Source organism: Cyprinus carpio, chromosome B12, assembly GCF_018340385.1.
Source record: "Cyprinus carpio isolate SPL01 chromosome B12, ASM1834038v1, whole genome shotgun sequence".
NCBI classification, from domain to species: Eukaryota; Metazoa; Chordata; class Actinopteri; order Cypriniformes; family Cyprinidae; genus Cyprinus; species Cyprinus carpio.
The window spans coordinates 11,483,994-11,506,294 of record NC_056608.1 but is presented as its reverse complement, the minus strand read 5'-3'; the positions used below and the strand labels follow the sequence as shown (position 1 = coordinate 11,506,294).

The following is a 22,301-nucleotide window of genomic DNA, read 5'->3' as shown; positions in this document are numbered from 1 at the left end:
ATGTGGCTCTTATCACACATGGTCGCTGCTTTCACAGTCCACGTTTCTGCACTGCGTGCATGCAAGATCCAGGATCTGCTAACTAGCTACACGTCCAGGGTGTCGCATGAAGACTAGGCGGCCCATGCACCATTGCATCACATTTACGAGTTCCCCAATCCCTCGATTTACCTGGAATAGATACTGAAAAAACGATACTGAGTTGGTTTTGGTCAAAGCCGCCTCGTGGGTTATAGCGAAACCCGCTAGAAACGTCAGCTATTCGAGTTAAAGCCACTATGGACTCGAGAGACACAGCCCCTGATTCGTGGGAACAGGAGGACGATGTTGAGGCCACGGCTGATACCGAGCTTCAGTCCGCCTTCACCGGGCTCAACGTGAACGCTGCGGAATTCGTACCATCCTTTCTTTCCCGAGATTCACCGGAAAACGCCACGTCTGAGGGTAAACTGTCAACGTTAATAAACCGACTCACGGATTTGATTAGGTCTTCCCATAAAAGGGCTTTTAGCTGGAAATGTTTATAGCAGGCTAGCCGGAGAGACGGTAACGTTAGTAGTTAGTTGAGCGCAATGTTTATCATAGCTAAGTGAAGATATTTTATTGTACCTAGCCAGTTGTACGTCACCGCTTCATAAAATGTTGATTTAGTGCACTTCAATACACACTGCTGATCTGTCATGAACTGTTACCCGGCTAGCCTTGCGTGGCCGGTTTAGCCGCCGACTTCACACCAGGATATTTCCTGTTTCTTCCCCTTCATTGATTTTTCTAGTTAATATACTAATGGTTTCTTTCTTAAAAAGCGTTACACATAAATAAGTTCGCAACCTTTTCGATACCATTAAAATTATGTATATTTACATGAAACGAAGACCTTAGTTCGTTGTTTTAGTCTACACAGGAGCCCCTCACGGGTGCTACGTTGTTGAGATCACATGACCAGCTGTCGTACAATTGTTAATACTTACGTTACTATAATTACAGGCAGATTACTTGCTGTCAATATTTGTCACCTGGTGACAAATCAGGTTATGTAATTTATTATGTAAATTACAGGTGGTAAAGTTCACGCCAACTTTGAATCAAAATGTCCTGTTTGTTTTCACCTGTACATTAAAATTATGTCGGTTACACTTTATTTTAAAGTGTCCTTGTTACAGTCATTTAAGTGCTAAGTAATATTAATTAACTAAATGTACTTACTATATGGTTAGGGTTAGGATGAGGATTTAGCTTAGGGTTGACTTGCATGTAATTATGCATAATTTATTGCTATTATAATAGTAAGTACATGTCACGTGTAACGAAGACACCTTAAAATAAAGTGTTACTATTATGTCTATTCCATTCTTTCACAATAGTGATTTAAACAATTTAATTGTCTTAATTTAATTAATCTTAAAAACTGATTTATAACATTATAATTTAACATTATCTAGTTATTACCCCCCTCTGTCTCTGTCCACAGGCACCGATGCAGTGGCCAGTATGGAGATCTCCGAACCAGTGGGTATGTTCATGTTTTTTGGATAGCTTTTCTGCCTGGGTTTTGTGTTCTGATATAGCGTTGCAATGCCACTAATGCTGCTACATCAGCCATACAGAGGGAAACTTAGGCTTGTTACATCAGCACACGTGCTCATATTACAGGCCTTATTTATCTCTGTACTCACACCTCCAGCCGCAGCTACTGACCCAGTGAAGCACATGACAATGTTTCCATCAAAGGAGCAGTGCTTACTCATTTAGCCCTGATTCCAGCTGTACACTGTATGACAATGTAAAGCATACATTTTCATACAGCTGCACAGTTTTATGAATCAGATGTTAACTTGCGTGTTCTCTGAAGCTGTTAAAAGTAGACAGGACTGCATTGTATGTGTTTAATGACCTGTTTAATAGAACTGCCAAAACAATGAATGCATTTCTTAATTGTCTGCCATTGTAGCTTGCTGAGCAAAAGGGTCTATTGTGTTTTTGTAAATTGTTATGCAGTACAATTATTGTAATGGCATATAAATCAGTTCATTGAAATTCCTTTCCTGTCCTCTGCTTAAGTCTTCAAAACTCTTTAGTTTGCAGTGGTTCCTAACCTTTTTGACTCCACAACTCCCCTTTTATCTAAACTGATATGTATTTCTGGTACTCTAGTTGTAATGAAAATAAATGTAATTTTTTTTTTTCATGAGTTGTACCTTATTTTATATCTGTATTGTACATAAGTAAATGTAAATAATTTTGATTGAAGTGTGTTGAGGCCCCCTAGTGGACCCCAGCCCACTGGTCGAGAACCACTGTCTTGGAAATGAAAATTCTGCCATCTTTTACTCACCTTCATGCTGTTTCACACCCATATGACTCACTTTCTTCTTTGGAACTCTGAAGGAGACACCCTGTGCTGGTCGTTCTTTTACATGCAATTGCAATAAAAGAGACTGAAGTTTTCACGCTTAAAAAAAAAAAAAAAAAAAAGGGTGCAAAAGCACCATTTTTGCATCCTTCATATATCATACAATAGGTAGTGAAAAGAATCAGTTGATTATCTGTTGCATTTAAATGTGAAGACATTGATATTGGATTTCTTCCTTTTTTGGCACTCTTAAAGGGATACACCACCCAAAAATTGTCATCATTCATTCACCCTGATCCCAAACATATGTATTATTTCTTCTTGTAAAAATTTTGAAGAACGTAACAAAATTGGAACCCATTGACTTCCATAATAAAGAAAAAAACCACTTCAAAAATGCATACAAACACTCTCCAAGAGAAGAAAGAATGTCATATAATTTTGGAATGACATGAGGTAGAGTAAATGATGACAACATTTTTATTTCTGTCCTGCATATAAACACTCTTCAAAAATGTCTTCTTTTGTTTTCTGTGAAAAGTCATATGGGTTGTAAACGAGTAAATAATAACAAATCTTTAATTTTATAGTGAATTATCCTTTACTTGCCCTCACGGCCTCTAGTTTGCTTGTCTTTAGGAGGTCCTTTGCAGTATTTTTTTTTTTTTTACATTTCCAGAGATGTAGCTAAATGACATTGTTTTACTAAACGCTTGAGCTGACACAACTGAAATGGCAATTACAGTGAAATGAATAATGAATCATTTCAAAGACCATTTTTGTTGGCTGTTTTCTTAACCTTGAATCCTGTGTCCACTAAACACAAACATGTTCATGCTGCAGTGGAGAATGGAGAGACAGATGCCAGCGCAGTGGAGACATGGGAGCAGAAAGGAGAGCCGGATGAGGAGGAACCAGGAGGTGGATCCTCGGCGGACACAGGATTTTGTGGGGATGAGGCACAGGATGAAATGATGGAGGAGGATGAGGAGATGCCAACACCCAAGCTGCCTCCTCCTCCACCGGATGCCCCTAAAAAAGAACATGTGAATGTTGTATTCATTGGACACGTGGGTATGTTAACATGTTTATAGTGTCATTTAGTGTTAAAATGTACAATTGTATATCTTTGTAACAATGCCTCCTTGTCTAGTTATTTTATATATGTTCTCCAGAATTTTTGATTTGATTTATTTTTCTTTTGTACAGATGCAGGCAAGTCTACAATTGGTGGACAGATTATGTAAGTGAATGTTGATTCTTTTCTAATAAAGTCTTGACTGACATAACTCTCTGTTATACATTATGATTATAAGCTATAGCAAATGCATATTTAATTGTTTTCCATGAAGTATCTAACTGGTATGGTAGACAAACGAACGCTGGAGAAATATGAACGGGAGGCGAAAGAGAAGAACAGAGAGACTTGGTAAACAGACCAAGTTCATGTCTTTTCATAATATGCACTACTGACTATGTATTTATTTGATCAAAAATATTTGTTTATATATAATATAAAATATGAAAATTTCTTCTAAGACTTTGATTAATCTACTGCATCCTTGCTACTTAAAAGTATTAATTATTTTTTACAAAAACAGTATTGTGACAAACATGAAGCTTTGTCTAAGATAAGAAAACCTTATGGCATAGTCAGTCTTAGATGTCTATTTGAGCTTATCAAATATTCATGACTTTTTGACTGAAATGTTCACTCTTATAATGCATTCTGGGTTGAAATAACATCTGCATGTCCCTGCAGGTATCTTTCATGGGCTCTAGATACAAACCAAGAGGAAAGAGACAAGGGGAAAACAGTAGAAGTTGGAAGAGCCTACTTTGAAACTGAGAAAAAGCACTTTACTATTCTTGACGCCCCAGGCCATAAAAGCTTTGTACCCAACATGATTGGAGGGGCATCCCAAGCTGACTTGGCAGTGCTGGTGAGTTCCTCTCTTTCATTTACCTCACAGCAGGACTGATTGTCGCTTATAGCTCTGTAGCTAAGCTGTGAAAGTCTTTGCCAAAGTAAATACTGTTCTATTGAACTTCCTATTTATTAAAGAATCCTTAATAAAAATGTACCACAAAATGTTTCTACAAAAATATTACTTAATTTTTTTACAACCTTAAACTTTTGAACATTAGTATAGATAGATAGATAGATAGATAGATAGATAAACAATTTAGTCTAGATTTCTTGAGGAACATTTCATCAAGAAAACATCATTTTTCTTTTCTTCAGGTCATCTCTGCCAGAAAGGGTGAGTTTGAGACCGGTTTTGAAAAGGGAGGTCAGACGAGGGAGCATGCCATGCTGGCTAAAACAGCCGGAGTCAAACATCTGATAGTCCTCGTCAACAAAATGGACGATCCCACTGTGAACTGGAGTTTGGATAGGTGAATAAAATAGAGGTTGACTGCTTAAAATTTTTTGTTCTTGTGTCTTGTCCAGCTTTTAGCAATCACTTCACATTTCCCACAGATACGAGGAATGTAAAGAGAAGTTAGTGCCATTTCTGAAGAAGGTGGGCTTTAATCCAAAGAAAGACATTCACTTCATGCCCTGCTCTGGAATGACTGGAGCCAACCTGAAAGAATCTTCTGAGCTTTGCCCTTGGTACACGTAAGTATAGCATGTCATTTTCAGGCTACTGTGAATATATGAAGGTGAAATCAAATCACAATTGGCAATTAACTCTAAACTTTTAAAAAAAAAATAGGGGTTTACCGTTCATTCCACATCTGGACAGCCTGCCAAACTTCACCAGATCCAGTGATGGTCCTATCCGATTGCCTATTGTGGATAAATACAAGGTAAATGGAATATGGTATTGATACCTTGATACTTGATGTCAGGTTTAATGACTTCGCAATGCTGACAGATACGAGAAGAGTTATATGCAATATCACTAAGTACATTTGCATGAGCAACATGCTCCTCAAAACCGACATGCTGAGTGTCTATCAAGAGTGTCTTACTGCTCCAAATACTGCTATTGTCTCAGTTTCTGCTGATGATTTCCAATTATTTTAATACCACAGCATGAGGGAGAGTTTTGGCAGGAAACTTTTTTAGTATAATGGAAGGAGGAAATTGTTTTCTCAGTGGTTCTCTTCCCTTTGAGACTAAATGTGTGAGGTATTATGGAACCAATAAGCTAAACGAGGTCCTGTGTTCAGTTAAGTTCATTAAGTTAATTAAACCCTTGCTTAGATGCCTTGCTAGAGCTGAGGAATACCATCTGATTTAAGTGTCAGTAATTGGATGGAAAGATCTTCAAATACACTTTTGGCACCCAAATAGATTTAGTTTTTTCTTATCTTTGATAAAAAAAATTACCAATGTTAAAATATATCAGTGTTAAAATGAATATGCACCAACATTAAAATTCTGACTGATAAACCAACACACTCTTGTGGTAGTTTGTAACTGTTTGACAATTCAAAGTCGTCATGGTTGGGTAATCTTCTATTATAGTGAACTCAAACTACAACATATGTGACCCTGGAGCACAAAACCAGTCTGAAGTCGCTGGGGTATATTTTTTGCAATAGCCAAAAAAACATTGTATGGGTCAAAATTATCGATTTTTCTTTTATGCCAAAAATCATTAGGATATTAAGTAAAGATCGTGTTCCATAAAGATATTTAGTAAATTTCCTTCCATAAATATATAAAAACTTAATTTTTTAATAATATGCATTGCTAAGAATTCAATTGGACAACTTCAAAGGTGATTTTCAGTATTTTGATTTAAAAAATTCCAAAAAAAATAAACCAAACATAATAGTCGTACATCGACAAAAAAAATACAAAACCTAATAAACAATACATAAAAAACCATACAAAATCAAAAACCAAAATAATTTTCATGCCTACTTATTCATTAAATCATACAACTTCATACAAAATCAAAATGTAAAATAGTTACATTCTCTCATGAGATATTTGTTTCCATGTTATAGCTGGTATTAAAATTCTATACTAGTTTTCTAAATGAAAAAAAAAAAGTCCTACAAGTGAATGCATTTATAGTAAAAAATTTATCTTTACATTGACATTTGCTAAAGATTATTAGTGTTTTTTATGATTAACTTTAAGTGAGCGTTAAATGATGGCAAAGTTTGCAAAAATTTAATATTTAATATTGTCCAAAATTGATCTAAAAATAATTAAAAAAAACCCTCTAATATCAGCAAATAGAGTCCATAATGCTCCTTTATAATCTTTTGTGTAGGACATGGGCACTGTGGTGCTTGGAAAACTGGAATCTGGAAGTATCGCGAAAGCACAACAACTTATTATGATGCCAAATAGGGTAAGACTGTACAAAACAGTACAATTTGTTGTTATCGCAACCATTATGAATCTTAGCCATTATCTCGAAATGTCTAAAACATTGTTTGTTCTGGTTTTCCAGCACACGGTGGAAGTGTTGAGCCTTCTCTCTGATGATGTGGAGACAGATTACGCTGGACCTGGTGAAAACCTGAAGCTCCGCCTCAAAGGCATTGAGGAGGAAGAGATTCTCCCAGGCTTTATCCTATGCAACGCTGAGAACCTCTGCCACTCAGGACGCACTTTTGATGCCCAGGTAAGGATTTCAACACTGACAGGGAGAATATTTTGTTTAGTTATTATATTTTGACTTTTTTTTTTTTTTTAGTAGTAAGATCTAACGGCTTTTCCTTTGTTCTTGTTCACAGATTGTCATTATTGAACACAAATCCATAATATGCCCAGGTTACAATGCAGTACTACACATCCATACCTGCAATGAAGAAGTGCAGATAACAGTAAGTCATTTTGAATGCGTTCAGATGTAAAAGGTGTAAAAAAACCAAACAAAAACAGAGCTCTTTGGTTTGGTAACCTAAAATATGTTCCTAAAATCCTCCACAATTAGGCGTTAATCTGTCTGGTGGACAAGAAGACAGGAGAAAAGAGCAAGACTCGTCCACGCTTCGTCAAACAAGACCAAGTATGCATCGCCCGTCTTAGGGCCGCAGGAACTATCTGCTTAGAGACTTTTAAAGACTTCCCTCAAATGGGACGTTTCACCTTGAGAGATGAGGGTAAGATATTAACCAAATCTAACGTGACAGATCAAACATCACATTTTCAGCTGTTTTCATCCCAGTGACGGATATAATGTTCTATCTAAATACTAAAATCAAAGATGTTTTATGTTATTTTTTAGGAAAGACAATCGCAATTGGCAAGGTGCTGAAGTTGGTACCTGAGAAGGACTAAATACAGATAGACGGAGTTCCCTGGTGCACTCTGGGATTGAGGAGGATGCAGTGATGTGTGCCTGCCAGATGTCCTCCAAACTGCTCCATCTTCCCACTGTGGATAGATCTAAGAAAATTACTTTGGAAAAAGGACAGTATCAATTTTAGGAAGAACATTAATATAGAAAGACAAGCTCAGTGTGACATCTTTCTCATATTGAGAGCTCAGCTATGCCACTCATGTAGCCCAATTTTTAAAGCCAATTTCTCTCCACTGGTACAAATTCAATCTTAAAATGGATGCAATTTTCTTTTAAGGTATTGGCTTTTTAAGTTTATGTTAGAATATGAGACTTGGTGTCATCTGTTTGAAAGGTTAATGCCATTACTGTGTGCCCCATTCAAACATAACACTCAGATCATTTCCCCCCGTACGAATGCAGGGTCTCTGATTGCATATCACTTTATAACAGCATCATCTGGGCAGTTAAAGACTGCTGACTGTTTCATTATGGCATGAAGGGGGTCCATACAGGGTCTAAGCTTGTCAGCACCCTTGCTCTTTACCTGGCAAGTCCTGCAAGAGTCGTGATCGTCAAGATCAGGTCATACAAGAGGCCTTGGTCCTTCAAATATAATGACACTTATGTAGAGATGTAATCATGCACAAGATAAACAGATGAATTTGTTTACTGTGATGTCATTACATAACAAATGACAAATGCACCCATGTGGTTAAAAAATGATAATTTGTCACATCAGCTGGTGTCAATTCTGTACACTCCTGTTGGGGATGTAAACATCAAACTTCCAAAAAATAAAACGCTAAAATGACTTCAAATGAAAATGGAGAACATTTGTGTTCAGTGTCCTGGAATATACATTGCAGTTTAGTAATTCTAATTTAGGGTGACCATATTTTAGTTTTCTGAAAAGAGGACAGTGGGTGTGGGCGGGGCGGGGGGCTGGGGTGTGGTTGCTTGGTGGTTTTGTAAATGCTGAAAGCGCCCAAAGTAGCACAATCCCAAATATCAAAACTCAAAATATGTCATTTCCATACCTAAAGTACATGTTTTACAGTCACTGTTACGCATATTGATCATAAACACAGCTAAAAAGCTTCCTATAAGTGGCCCTCCTTCTCAAAACGTAACATCTATCACAGTTTTATCAAAGGTAGAATCAGGGCCGTAGCTGGGGTTTGAGGGGCCCCCCGGTGCAGGTTGTACCCATGGGCCCTGTTTGAAATCATGTAAATAGCACAAATAAAAATAGAAAATAGAAAAATAGAAATTAAACAATGTATAGTTTTTTCAAGTTTGTAAGTATTCAGGTACATAAACCCAATAATCAAGGGTAAAGTAGCATTGCACAGTTTTTACTGTATAAATTAAATATAAATTAGTGACATAGTCAATGCTTTTTTTGTTTCCTAAAAGAGGACATGTCCGGGAAAAAGAGGACGTATTGTCAACCCTGTTCTAGCTGGAAGGCCAAATGGGCACGATTATAGCAGAAAATAGTGCAACAATACTGTTTTATTAATTATGGTATTTTATTTTAATTATTAAGTTGTCTACACTTAGTTTTAGACCATTTAATTTTGATATATTTGTATATTTATAAACGTCTGCAAGAAATTAAAACGTTGGTCTCTCTAATCATTTGAATAAATAATACATAATCATTTTATATTTATGATACCATTATAATAAATATGTTCTGAATATTAAAACTATATAATAATAATAAAGGTATTATTATTTTTTTATATATAAATATATATTTTTAAATAGGTCTGGATTCAAAAATAGAAGTAAGTTACACATTTAAGCGCTATGTTGTGCTGAAGGGAAATGAAATAAGTTGTCTAACTCATGAAGCATTCCGTTCCCCAATATATTTTTCAAAATAAAAGTCTTCGTGACGTTTACTTCGGAAATACGCATGCGCCTTTCTGCTTTCTCTACACGTGCAGCATGGAGTCCCCACGAGATGAGTTGGAGCTCGATCGCTCTCAGGTAAACCAGAAATATATGATAGTTTCCCCACTACATATTAGTTAAATTATCATAACTTTGTTATATGCTTATATATTTACATTTTGGTGGGAACCTTGTAAAAATCTAGTTACAAACTACGCTGCAAAGTTGGCTAACGTTAACAGCTGTAGTTAGCCAAGCAAGCACCCAAATCTCGAAGTAGTTTAGATATAAAACATATCGCTATTATCTTTGCTTTTATTATTTATTAAATGTATGTGCCAGATGCAGTTGCACTAGTTAAACAGTACATTGTGGTTACTGTCTTTGTAAAATGTTTTATGGCTGTTACTGACTTTGGGTATTATAAAGACATTAATTTAGTTAATTACATGTATTACAGGTAAATAAAGCTGTACAGGCATTACAGGCATATCTAAAGAGCAGCTCCTTATCCCAGAAGCTCTTCGAGAATGATGGTCAGGCCATCTCTCTACTGTTAACTCTATGGAAAATCCCTAGAAAGGAGCAAACCATTCGCATGTAAGTTTTTCAATGGAAAATAAATATACAATCACTAATTTCAAGAAAATTAAGATAATTAAGTATGATATTGTTCTTACCAAGTGTGTTTTGCCCTACAGTTCTTTACCCCATGGGCTGAGGACCGAATCAGGAGACGTGTGTCTCTTCACCAGAGATGAACCCAAAATGACCTCAGAACAGACAGTGAGATTCTACAAGAAGTTACTCACAGAGAGAGGGCTCAAAAATGCCATAGAGGTATTTCATCTGTCTAATTACTGTTGTACGTTTACTAGATTTATATGCACTTCAGCAAACCCTTTCCTTCTATCTCTAGTGCTGGTCACGGGTTAAAAAGTGCTAGAGTAATTCAGAGTGTATCCAGACGAGTCTCCTTCTCTATTGGAGCTTGTCTCTACAAACTTTGAAACAATCACAACTTCCCAAGCAGGGCCATTTTATGTTACAATATTCATTATGAAATAATGCATTATGAAATTGTCTTAAAACAATTTTTGTGTTCTTAGGTGATTCCCTTCAACATGTTGAAAACTGAGTATAAGCCCTTTGAAGCCAAAAGGAGACTGCTGGGCAATTTTGATTTGTTTCTGTCAGACGCACGCATCCGACGCAGGTTACCCTCCCACATTGGGAAGCATTTCTATGAAAGGAAGAAGTAAGTTTGTTTCTAACTCTAAATACACACACAAAAAAACAGATGTTGACCATTAACAATGGTCTTTTTTTATGCCTGTGAAATTGTGACGTGACCACATCTTTAACTTTGTAGGAAATCTGAAAGCGTTTAGTTGATTATTCCTGCAGATTTTCAGTATCTATTCATCAGGGTTCTCTGTGACTGTGAATGACATTGATTAAAGTTCTTTCTCTCTCTTGCAGGGCTCCTCTGTCGGTGGATCTAGAGAGTAAACATCTAGCCAGAGACATGGAGCGCCTCATTCAGGGCACCAGTCTCACGGTCTCAAATAAAGGCTCTTGTTGGTATGAACTTTGTATATTATTTTTGTGGTACATTACAGTAGGTTGAAGCACTACAGCAAACCATTTCCTGCTCTGTCACAGCTGGAAGTGGGTTAAAACGGTGCAATAATAACTCATAGTGTATCCAGACGGGTATCCTCATCTGTTGGAACCTGTCTCTACAAACTATGATACATTAGTGTTTTTTTTTTCATTTTTGTTTTAAGTGCTTTGACCTGATTGTGTGGTTATCATTACAGCATGGTACGTGTAGCACATTCAGGCATGACCGCAGATGAGATGGTTGAGAATGTGATGACAGCGGTTTCCACCATCTCAGCAAAGTTAACAATGGTGAGTAAGAGTTTTATGTGCGTAACCAGCTCTCTTCCTTTTCGCAGAATCATGTACTGTTCATTATTTTCTTTGCGTATTCTTGTGTTTTTAACAGGATGATGTATGTTTCTGTTCCTCAAGTTTTGACCTACAACCTATATTCTTGTTTCACTCTCAGACAGGAAAAAACATAAAAATCATCCATTTGAAGAGTCAGAACTCAGTTGCGCTGCCCATCTACACCTCTGACCTGAGTCATCTTCCTGTGGTGGAGGAGGCCCGGAAGAAAGCCCGTTCAACAAAGGTGAAGTTGCTTAACAAATGCAAAACAGATATGTGGCCAAAAATTTTTTGTTTTTGTTTTTTTGTAAAATGAGAAGCCATTAATTTTACCCTTTAATGTATAGGGAGCACAAAAGAGGAAGAGAGAAAGTAAGAACACAGAAGTGTCAGATCTGAAAACTAAAGAAACCGTGGAAGAGAAAGAGAGTGAAGAAGAGGAGATCCCACAGCTGGTGCCAATCGAGATTCCAACCAAAAAGCCAAAACGGGAGGTCAGTGTCTGTCTATCTAACAAGGGACGGATAATGAAACCAATATTTACACTGCATTGATGTGTTAATGTCACAATGGTGTTGTATGTGTGATGAGTTTTTATTTTTTTGTATTTGCAGACCATATCTAAAAAAGGACTGAAAAAAGTACCGAAGCCTGCTGCTGGCAAAGGACTAAAGAAAACTGTAAAAGACACAAAACTGACCAAGAAAACACCAAAGGTCACAGCACGTAATCTGAGGAGAAAAGCTAAAGACAAATAAAATAAAGTTGTAAATGCAATTAATGTGCAGCTTTCTCATCCTGCTAACAGTTTATATGGATATGTATGGAGCAGAAGTTTGTATTGCACGTTGTTTATGAGGTTCATTTGAGCATTTGTTCTGATCCATGTGAACAGTCAATTAAAAGATTTCTAAATCTGACTAGTCTGAGAATTTTCTGCAACCTAACTGCTTTTTTGGTGAATTTATTTAAATGAAACCAGACTTTGGTTTTGTCATTTACATTACATTTATGTAACTTTGATGATTGAAAGTTCTGTTTACAGCAGGCTTGTGATGCGTTTAGGGGCCAAGCGCTGAAGATGCTGTAGCCCCTATTGTTGTTGTAAATAAATTTTACTTCTTCCCCAATTCTATCCCATCCCTACCAAATTAAATTATAAAAATAAAAAAACCAAACCAACACTATAGTCAACACACAAAAAAAAAAAAAAGAAAAAAAAGAAATTGTTCACTAGATTGCTCTCACATAGCCAGATCTTCAGACTGATGGCAGAAAGCAATGGTCCGTGGGCATGACGTCTGAGGCTGACATTACTTTCCTTGTGGTGATCACATTCCATGCATTATGGAATGATAACTTTGCCCATTACAGTAGTCTTAACCTTAAAAAGTTTTTTTTTTCTGCCAGTCTTCAAATTTTGTGCTGTTTTTACCAAGTTGGATCAGATTTTCAGTGGTCTGAACTGCACAAAATTCACTGAACAGAATGCTTTTTTTAAAAAAAAGTTAAGATGTCGACCAAAATTTGCATCAGAGGCTGTATCTCGGAAATACTTTGATCTATTGAAATGAAACTTGGTAGTCATTGTCAGCAGGGTTCATACCATATTTGGAAAGAGTGTGTCCTACAGGTCATGAAATCTAAAAAATTGCTTTTTTTCCTTTTTTTTTTTTTTTTGCTTATAACTGTTGAACAGTTTTGTCAGAAAGTTATGATTTCTACGTGTCTATGTATTTCTTGTTTCATGGTGAATCTGTAATTATATATGTTTTCTGAACCATATCTATCGTTCATGTACATTCTGTTTCTCCTCTTTGTCTTCTTCCGGCTCTGCATTGCGCTTACTGTACCTTTGGTGCTTGCAGCTATATTATATTACATGTATTTGATGAGCTGGATGATGTGTTGGACCAGCTGCTCTTCTGTTTGTGTTGTTGTTCCTGGTATATGTTACATGGGTTTGGTTTGAGTTCTTCCATTCGGATTTCTAATGGTCATCTTGTTGTTTAGTTGTTTTAAAGATCTTTTGAAAGACCTCCTATTTTGGTCTCCTATTTAGACATCTTTTGAGACAAGCTTGATCATTCTCTTGGATGTACATCTTAGGCTGATCCCAACGAAATCAACAAAGTGTTCTCAGAGACCAAACAGAAGGCAAGTAAAAAAAACTCTTTTCTGATTCTACCAATTAGTCCCGAGGACAGTGCTTAGATAATGATATTGTTAAAGGAATAGTTACCCCCCCAAAATTAAAATCTCAGTTTTGAGTCAAAAGTACATGACAGCATTTTAATTTTTGGGTGAACTATCCCATTTAGAAAGCTATTTAGAGTTTTGCAGACCAGCTCAAAGTGAGTTGACATTTAAAAATTTTTTTTTTGTTCAAGTTTAGATTCATCAGGATGCATAATATGGATCAGTGTGATTTAAGTGAAGATGTGACTCAGCAGACTGTTTCATCTCCACTTCGGGACCCCGAACCCAGGGACCCTAGTTGTTGGACTTACTACCACAAACCCATCTTCATCTTGATCGCTGGTGGACTAGCATTAGCTGCTGGTTTTGTGATAATCCTCAACTCTAGAGGATTATTTACTAGTAATTCTACAGACACAATGCCTGTGGATGATGAAATGGGTCCATTGTGTCTTTCACTTGGGCTGATGTTTGCTGTGCTCGGTGTGGTCTGGACACTGATCATAAAAGAAAATGTAAAGCACAAAAGGCGGATGATCTAGAATTAGATAAAACAGTAGCCAAACAATGTCACATGGAAAACCTTTATGTAAATATTACTCGTGTTAACATTTTTATTTTTACTTGTTGATATATGATTGTTGTCATTTTGACTCGTGTAGTGAGTTATGATAGTCATTTATCTTCATGACTGTGATCCTGATAAAAGCATTACTTTACTGCTCAACATCAAGGTTTGTTCACTTCAGTGTACTTTGAACATCATCTGTACAGATGTACGTCATGTTTCTCGCAATCTGTACTTTTAGCATTGTAGTCCTCTGGACGGACAAGCTGCAGTCTAGTGATACAATTCAATAAAAAAGGACACTAATAAATGATTGTGGCTATGGAGAAAAAGCATCCAGGAGTTGGTCGTTGTAAATGTGCATTTTGGTTTGCTGTTTTTCACGACATTTTTGGACTTTTTGTCCTCCTGGTTGGTGTGTTTTGGGACATCTTTTTCCACGACTTTTTAATTTACGCTGGAGCTGTGATTATTTTCCTGAGTCTCATCTGGTGGGTGTTTTGGTACACTGGTAATATTGAAGTGCCTCCTGAAGAGCTAGAGGATGACATTGCTCAATACAAACGCACTAAAGGAATTTCAGGCGTCATGCGTAAAGTGTCCAGCAGTCTCTCCAACGGACTGAGGAATTCCTTCAGGAGAAGTGGAAGAATCAACACTCAGGCTGAAGGCTCTCAGGCAAACCGCACAGCCAGAGCAGATCAACCTGTTACTATTGCCATGAGCTCCTATCTGAATACACAACCACCTGGGACGACCAACCATCTGAACCGAGATCCTTTAGTGATATAATGTACAGGTAAAACTGTTTTAAATGAATACATAGTTCGATAATGCATTAAAACCAGTTATCTTCCATGTCATTATCTATAAGCATGATCTTTTTATTTTAATGATCATGCAACGTGTGGGCTTGTTAATCATTTATAGCATTCTGGTCTTTAGGTGGGCCCCTATTGGTCAGGAGAGAGAATCAAATAAGACTTATCTTTTGTATCGCACATAGCAAACTTTGTTCGACATTCAATGTCAGGCTCTGATTTGCATCTCTATTCCCACAGTGCTCTGCGGGGAGACCCTCCTCTTCACATCTGCATCCATGCGGCCTAGAAATGACTTGCCTTTAAGTGCTTTAGAGATCTTTAGGATCATCAGTTTTTTCGGCTACATTTATATATAATTGTTCATACATATATTTTTTAAAAATATCGTTTATGATTTCCACTTTTAATCCAGTTAAACTAAAATATGTTTGTGTTATTTAATATAATATGCTAGTCAAATATACTTGATTTTTATCATTTTCATGTTGTGTTTTTGTGCTATTTTTACTGTTGTCCTAATATATCTAATAAGCAGTGCTTGCTTTTATGTGTTTATAGCAGTATCAGGAATCTATTATTTGTGTGTTATGTATACAGACTTTTGCAATTAAAATAATTTAAGAACATATTTATTAGTCCGTTTTTATTTTATTCGAAAGGTCACTATTGAAAGTTTAAACTATTGACACACTGTAAAAAATGATGATAAAATTAACTATAAAAGACTTTGGTTAACAGGAAGATACCTACATATGAGTACAAATTGTAATATAATGTTAGTTTACAGTAAAACTGTTAAATGCAAATGTAAAGTATTATTTCATGTTTTGCCCATGGTGACACTTCACATTTGATGGTATTTCTTTTAGGTTTTAGTTATCATTCATATATATTAGGGTTTTATGTTACAATTAATGTTATTAATGTTTATTGCATTATTTTAGTGTCAATGTGTGTTACATGAATGTAGACGGTATATAAATGGGAAGTCATGGCCTAATGGTTAGAGAGTTTAACTCCTAACCCTAAGGTTGTGGGTTCGAGTCTCAACTGAGGTGCCCTTGAGCAACCCCAAATCGAACCCCCAATTGTTCCCCGGGCGCCGCAGCATAAACGGCTGCCCACTGTTCCGGGTGTGTGTTCACGGTCTTACGTCACTTTTTTCACATTTTTAGAGTTAGTAATGTATGAGTCAAAATCACAGCACGAATTCTGAGTATGGGTCACCATACTTGGCTGTATGTCACTTCACTCATATTAGTATTTATTTACCTCAGCTTGTGGAAAGGCTGCTTGTGATGAACTTTGGTTCTTCATGTGGTTTTCTCTTTACTACCTGTGTTGTTATGGTGGTTATCAGTATATGTTAAAGGTACAAAACAGATTTTAGTAGCACGTGGACTTCACAGGCTTGAATTGTAATTTAAAAAAAAAAAATGATAGTTTTAAACTGTAAAATTTATAGGTTGTTTTATAAATATGGACAGAATTATTCCGAAGCTGCTAGTTTTTGTCTGTAAAAACAATATTTTTTTTCTTTTTCTCAATGTAGTTATATAAATAGATCAAAATGGATTTTTTTAGTCATTTTGTCATGAGACAATGTGACTAAAATTTAAACTGATGTCAACGTGAAAGACAAAAATGTTGATGCCTCAGGGACATCCCCTTCTTGAGACATATTTACATACTGGGGCATAATAAAATGTTGGCTGCTGTGTAAGTTCAGTGACGCCTAGCACCTCAGTGGAAGATGCTTCTCTTTATTTTGCTGCTTTACATTATTATTTATGCTGAGGGAAAATGTGCAAAGAATTATTATTACGATGGACTTCTTGAGGAGTGTCAGCATTGCTCCATTAGATGCAACTCCCCACCAATTATTTGCAAAATATTTTGTACCTCAAGTAAGTATCATTTTTATATCTGATTTAAAACCTTTTTCATTTCATTTTCATTTTCAAAACTAAGACTAAGATAGTTGTACAAGCACATTGAATTTACTCATTTTATGTATAAATGTAATAGTTACAGTTATGGTAAGTCAACATACTACTTGCAGAATCAGTAAGTTGTTTTGTCTTGTAACATTTATATATATATATATATATATATATATATATATATATATATATATATATATATATATATATACATATACATATATATGTTAAAAGTCAAATATGTTAAAAGACAATCTTGAGGATATAAACTAATTTGTCTTTTGAAATATATGGGTAATAGAAATGCATAAAAATAGCAATTCAGAGTTTCTTTAGAACAGTGCAACAAAAAATACCAAATGCAATTATTCTTTTTTCTTTTTTTCAAAGAATAGTATTTTTAAATACAATAATTTAAACAAAATAATTTAAACTTTTGTTATTTCTGCAAAAGGAATGGCCACTTATGAGTAGAACTGTATGATGAAGTCCACAATGTTTTATGATTTCAGTCTCTTATTCAGTACCTCTTATGTGTCCTTTTCAGTTCCAGAAAATGAAGTTGAAAAGAATCAAAATATCCGTTTAATTTTGATCGTGTTTTTTGCGTTCCTGGGAGCTTTCACAGCACTGACCATTATTCTGCGAGTTATACGCAGAAAAACCTGTAAGCCCATCATGAACAAAGGTATATTGCACTTTTGATAGAAAAATGTAGACAGTTTTGTCCAAATTATAATACATTGCTTCAAATATTAGCACTTTACTATAAGTGTCATAATCATAGGACATACATTTATTTTTAGTTTACTGTACTTGATGTTATGTATGGCATTATTACAACAAATATATTATTTGATTTAATATGATTTGTATGTCTAAATATGCTTAAGCTAGCAGTCATTGTTTTTATAATGACATTAATTGTGTGGGAAACAAATTCTTATAAAGTCAATGAAATGTCACACAGTGATAGGTCAAGAACAAAAGACTGACAGCGAAAGAGGCTCGAATGTCACAGAGCAGTCTGAAGATACGGATGAAGCTTCAACTGATTTCCCCGATGGATTGAACCAGCATCACTACAACTCCAACCTGCCTCTTCCCTCCACTGAGGAAGGCACTACATTGCTGGTTACCACAAAGACAGTGCAAGCTTACCACTGTACACCTGTTATATAGAGAGGAGGTCACTGGAACTTTCATAACACTGCACATCACCTGGTGAAGGATGATATCGGGCATCGCCTCATCCTTACTCTGTCCAGACTGGATAAAACTGTCACGACTGCTGGATGCACTAATAATGGACACAGGACTTGAACTTGAACACAGGATGGAAATATCTGACTGTCAGAAGTGAACATCTCAGTGTTATTTAGATTTTAGAATTGATAAAATACTAGAAAAAAAATTCACCATACTTTGTCCAAAAGGTCACTCTTACAATTTTTTTTTATCAATGCAAACCCAGTACACATTTATGCTGTATCTTTGTTCAATTAAAATGTGTTACTTCAATTATGAAGTCTTACAGTTTGTAAATATACTTGCATGACATTTATGTAATAAATTCTTAAAAGGATTTTTTTTTTAATCAGCCATCACCTTTTACATTTACAATACATGACATTTAATCGATCTGTTGTTAGGCACAATAGTAGGCTCAGTCAACATTTACTGTCACTGTACGAAAAGAGTGACGGAAGTTGTCGGTTCCCAACAATCTGCCAAACATTTCCTTTCCAGCTTTGAGTTTCTCATTAGAAATAAATTCATACTAGTTTGGAACGACACGAGGGTGAGTAAACGATGACGGAGTATTCGTGTACGTGTGAATTGTCTCATCATTAATCAGACTTTCAGAATCCACTGACGTAGATTCGACTTCCAAATAGTTTTCGACCCACGTGACAATGTTGCCGTCACGTGACACCAGGGCAACGTCATGTGACTGACACGAGCGCCGTACAGTGGCATTAGCGAGCTCTCGTTAGCACAACGATACAGTTTAACTCGGAAAAAACAAAACCCAGTTCACTCATGCTAAATAGTAAACCCTTACGATACTTCATAAACAGAATATTCATAGTTGTGATGCATTAAACGGCTTTAAAAACTGCTAGTGTTGTCTAAGCTAGGCCTCGTTGTACTGTAACTGCTCTGCAAATGAAACTATGGAGAACGACCCAAAATGTAAACAGTGTTGTTAAACATCTTTTGGCATTAATCTGATACTTTTGGGGACCTACACGACTGGGATTCATGTCGTTTGCTAAACCGTTTCATCTGGAATTTCAGAATGAACGGTGAGTTCATCTGAGGTGATGGATTCATGCTGTTACGTTGTTTATTTGTATATACAGCACATGTAATTGTTATCTAAATATTGTTTGTGAGGCAGCCAGAGGTTTCAGAACATTCAGCTCGTGTCACGGTAGTGTGAATATGCAGATCCTTAAATGTCATACTTATTTAAAGTTTGAAATTGCATAAAATAGAGTAAAATTTAACTTAAATTTTGATAACTTCAAAGTGTTAATCTGATCGGTCTGACTACATATCTCCATATCTACAGTAGCTGAAACAACTTCTTAATTTCTTTATTTGTTGTTTTGACAGGTCATTTCAAGTGATACTATGTTGGGGTTCATTCAAGTGCATGATATGAATCACAGTATGAATAACATTAATGGTAAAAGATTGACTGCATATATGTGACCCTGGACCACAAAACCAGTCATAAGGCTCAATTTCTCGAAATTGAGATGTATACATCATCTAAACGCTGAATAAATAAACTTTCCATTGATGTATGGTTCATTAGGATAGGACAATATTTGGCTGAGATACAACTATTTGAAAATCTGGAATCTGAGGGTGCAAACAAATCAGAATACTGAGAAAATCACCTTTAAAGTTGTCCAAATAAAGTTCTTAGTAATGTTTATTACTAATCAAAAATTAGGTTTTGATTTATTCACGGTAAGAAATGTATAAAATATCTTCATGGAACAAGATCTTAACTTAATATCCTAATGATTTTTGACATAAAAGAAAAATCAATAATTTTGACCCGTACAATGCTTTTTCGGCTATTGCTAAAAACATACCCCAGCGACTTAAGACTGATTTGAATTGATGGTCCAGCGTCACATATATAAATGTCTGTATCTCTTTATTTTAAGTGTGTTTATGCTGGTAAATTCAGCCAGTAATATTTCAGGACACTGTACCTTACAGACGCGCAGCAAAATGACCTGAAAAGGCAAAACCTGTTGGAGAGACTTCTTGATGCAGTTAAACAGGTAAGGTGACATTGAGTTGTTTCATTGACTGTATGATAATTAATTTCAGTCACTAATTAAAGTCACCTGGATGACTGGTGTTTTAGTACTGAATGAATGTGTATATATATATATATATATATATATATATATATATATATATATATATATATATATATATATATATATATATATATTACACTTGTTAAATAAATTTTACTCTTATTAGTGTTATAATATTGTCCAAATGTACAAGTATCTGTTAATCAGCTGATGTTTTGGCTTAGAAAAAAATATGAATCCTAATGATAAACAGCTGTTTTGCCTTTTTTTGCGCCTATTTTGCCTTTGCCTTCTTATGAACAAACACTCCAGTGTTACATAATGCCCTATTGAGCCATGCCATTTTTATTTTGAGTGCAGAAAACTGTTTATGTTTCTCTCACTTACCAGCTGTTGTATTTAGTGAGTTTAGCACCAATAGTTAATCAGGTTATTAAATATTAATATTTATCTAGGTGCCCATTAAGCTACTGCAGGGGTCTGTGAAGAAGATCTATAATGAAATGACATTTTCAACTGTTTGAATAATTTGTATTTTGCAATATAATAATGTTAGTTAAGGGCCGAAAATGATTTTTTAAAATTAATTATCTTCTCCTCAGTGCCAAATTCGCTTTGGTGGCAGGAAGGAGATTGCCTCGGATTCTGATAGCAGGTGCCATAAAAAGATTACCTATTTATTTAGAAATCTGAATAATAATAAATAAATGGTTTGATACGATTAAGTCAACATTATGTGCTTTAACTAAATAATTTTTTCCCTCTTTTGGTGTTTGTAGAGTCATATGCCTGTGTGCCCAGTTTGAAGCGGTACTTCAACATGGCTTGAGGAAAAGCCGTGGTTTAGCCCTCACAGCAGCTGCCATTAAACATGCTGCTGGATTTAGCAGTAAAACTGAAGCAGGTACTGTATCTGATTCCATCAAATAATGGTCACCCAGACCTTACTTTCTGTCACTCACCTTTTTCCAACCATATAAATTGATGTATGATCTTCAGAATGAACATGCTGAAAAGAAGTGTTTTTCCAAGCTTTCACTCACTGAACTCTTTGCTCTACTTAATGAGTTTGTCTTAGTTGGTACCCCTGAGAGACATTGCCAGAGAGATTTCCCTAGTAACAAAGAACACGTGGTGTTTTGGGTTGTCCATAGAGGAAACAGATGCTCATAAGTGCTCATACAGGAAAACCAGGTGCTGATACTGTTTATGAAACCAGATGGTTATGCAACAAGCCTTGTAAAAGTGGCAAAAAAGAGAAACAAGGTTTTTCTGAGGTTAGTCTTTGCACCTGCTGTGGTTTTGAGCTGTTTAAAATTAACAGCAGAACTAAGAGTGGTACTATGAATCAATGCTGAGTACTTTTAGCTTTTGTAGAGTAGAAAGTTGAATGTCACTCACAAAATAGTGGGGATTTTCAGTGATGTTCATTAAGCTTGAGTTTCTATTGTAAATAATGTACTTGAACTCTGCTCGAAACTAAGTCCTTAACAAACATACTTGATAAAATTCATAGCTGAATGAGTTCACACGCGTATCTGTTGTGCTAAGTTTTATCTGGCAGATGTTTTTGTGTATGTGGGTGAAAGACGAGACATCTGCACAAGGTGTCCGCATCAAACTAAATAAAAAAGGGTTTTTATATAAATAGAAAGCATGTTAAATGCTAGAAAAGTGTCTTCATTAATGTTTTAAATAACCTTTGTGAAAATAAAAAATCAAACTATCTGGCAAACTATCTGTCTGTTCCATCGTCATCCAGTGTAACATATATTTATGTAAAAATGAAACAACATACTTATTCTGAACTATTTTTAAAATGTGTATCAAAGAAAAAGTGATTATACTAAATTTAGTTATATTTGACATGCTTGAAATATATAAAAAAAAAATCTTGTTTACAAATAGGTATTATATAGGTAAGGATAGTGGCCTTGATTGG

General features: G+C 35.6%; 4 protein-coding genes, 1 long non-coding RNA gene and 2 other non-coding genes across 8 annotated transcripts in view; all 7 read left to right on the top strand.

Annotated features, from left to right (window-relative positions):
- The first annotated feature begins 31 nt into the window (after positions 1–31).
- LOC109053152 (eukaryotic peptide chain release factor GTP-binding subunit ERF3A) lies at positions 32–8,438 on the top strand. Its single transcript, XM_042735349.1, has 14 exons — positions 32–444; positions 1,472–1,513; positions 3,197–3,427; positions 3,563–3,596; positions 3,705–3,782; positions 4,116–4,296; positions 4,599–4,753; positions 4,839–4,979; positions 5,077–5,170; positions 6,595–6,675; positions 6,778–6,951; positions 7,064–7,153; positions 7,264–7,432; positions 7,558–8,438. The coding sequence occupies exons 1-14, from the start codon at positions 279–281 to the stop codon at positions 7,608–7,610; spliced, it is 1,689 nt and encodes a 562-aa protein (XP_042591283.1). The 5' UTR covers positions 32–278; the 3' UTR covers positions 7,611–8,438.
- A 1,055-nt stretch (positions 8,439–9,493) lies between these two features.
- Positions 9,494–12,395, top strand: LOC122134375 (ribosomal L1 domain-containing protein 1-like). The gene is made up of 9 exons (XM_042735348.1): positions 9,494–9,612; positions 9,977–10,116; positions 10,218–10,356; positions 10,626–10,774; positions 10,999–11,100; positions 11,340–11,433; positions 11,594–11,719; positions 11,823–11,969; positions 12,090–12,395. The coding sequence occupies exons 1-9, from the start codon at positions 9,571–9,573 to the stop codon at positions 12,231–12,233; spliced, it is 1,083 nt and encodes a 360-aa protein (XP_042591282.1). The 5' UTR covers positions 9,494–9,570; the 3' UTR covers positions 12,234–12,395.
- Positions 10,403–10,533, top strand: LOC122139314. Its single transcript, XR_006156195.1, has one exon. It is a non-coding gene; the product is annotated as a small nucleolar RNA SNORA55 (small nucleolar RNA).
- LOC122139315 lies at positions 11,148–11,278 on the top strand. Its single transcript, XR_006156196.1, has one exon. It is a non-coding gene; the product is annotated as a small nucleolar RNA SNORA55 (small nucleolar RNA).
- Positions 12,396–12,691: 296 nt separating the features above from the next.
- On the top strand, positions 12,692–15,694 carry LOC109107285. The gene is made up of 2 exons (XR_006156087.1): positions 12,692–15,041; positions 15,304–15,694. It is a non-coding gene; the product is annotated as an uncharacterized LOC109107285 (long non-coding RNA).
- A 1,079-nt stretch (positions 15,695–16,773) lies between these two features.
- Positions 16,774–18,769, top strand: LOC109107798 (tumor necrosis factor receptor superfamily member 17-like). Its single transcript, XM_019120995.2, has 3 exons — positions 16,774–16,973; positions 17,557–17,697; positions 17,980–18,769. The coding sequence occupies exons 1-3, from the start codon at positions 16,820–16,822 to the stop codon at positions 18,189–18,191; spliced, it is 507 nt and encodes a 168-aa protein (XP_018976540.1). The 5' UTR covers positions 16,774–16,819; the 3' UTR covers positions 18,192–18,769.
- Positions 18,770–18,935: 166 nt separating this feature from the next.
- Positions 18,936–22,301, top strand: part of snx29 (sorting nexin 29) — a 124,834-nt gene continuing 121,468 nt past the window's right edge. The window contains exons 1-6 of one of the 2 annotated variants that reach the window (XM_042735346.1): positions 18,936–19,322; positions 19,451–19,456; positions 19,625–19,704; positions 20,253–20,317; positions 20,962–21,014; positions 21,139–21,263. In XM_042735346.1, the coding sequence (XP_042591280.1) occupies positions 19,650–19,704; positions 20,253–20,317; positions 20,962–21,014; positions 21,139–21,263 (298 nt within the window). In that variant the 5' untranslated portion in view covers positions 18,936–19,322; positions 19,451–19,456; positions 19,625–19,649. The remainder of the gene's footprint in view (positions 19,323–19,450; positions 19,457–19,624; positions 19,705–20,252; positions 20,318–20,961; positions 21,015–21,138; positions 21,264–22,301) is intronic. The other variant, XM_042735347.1, reaches the window with a different exon arrangement.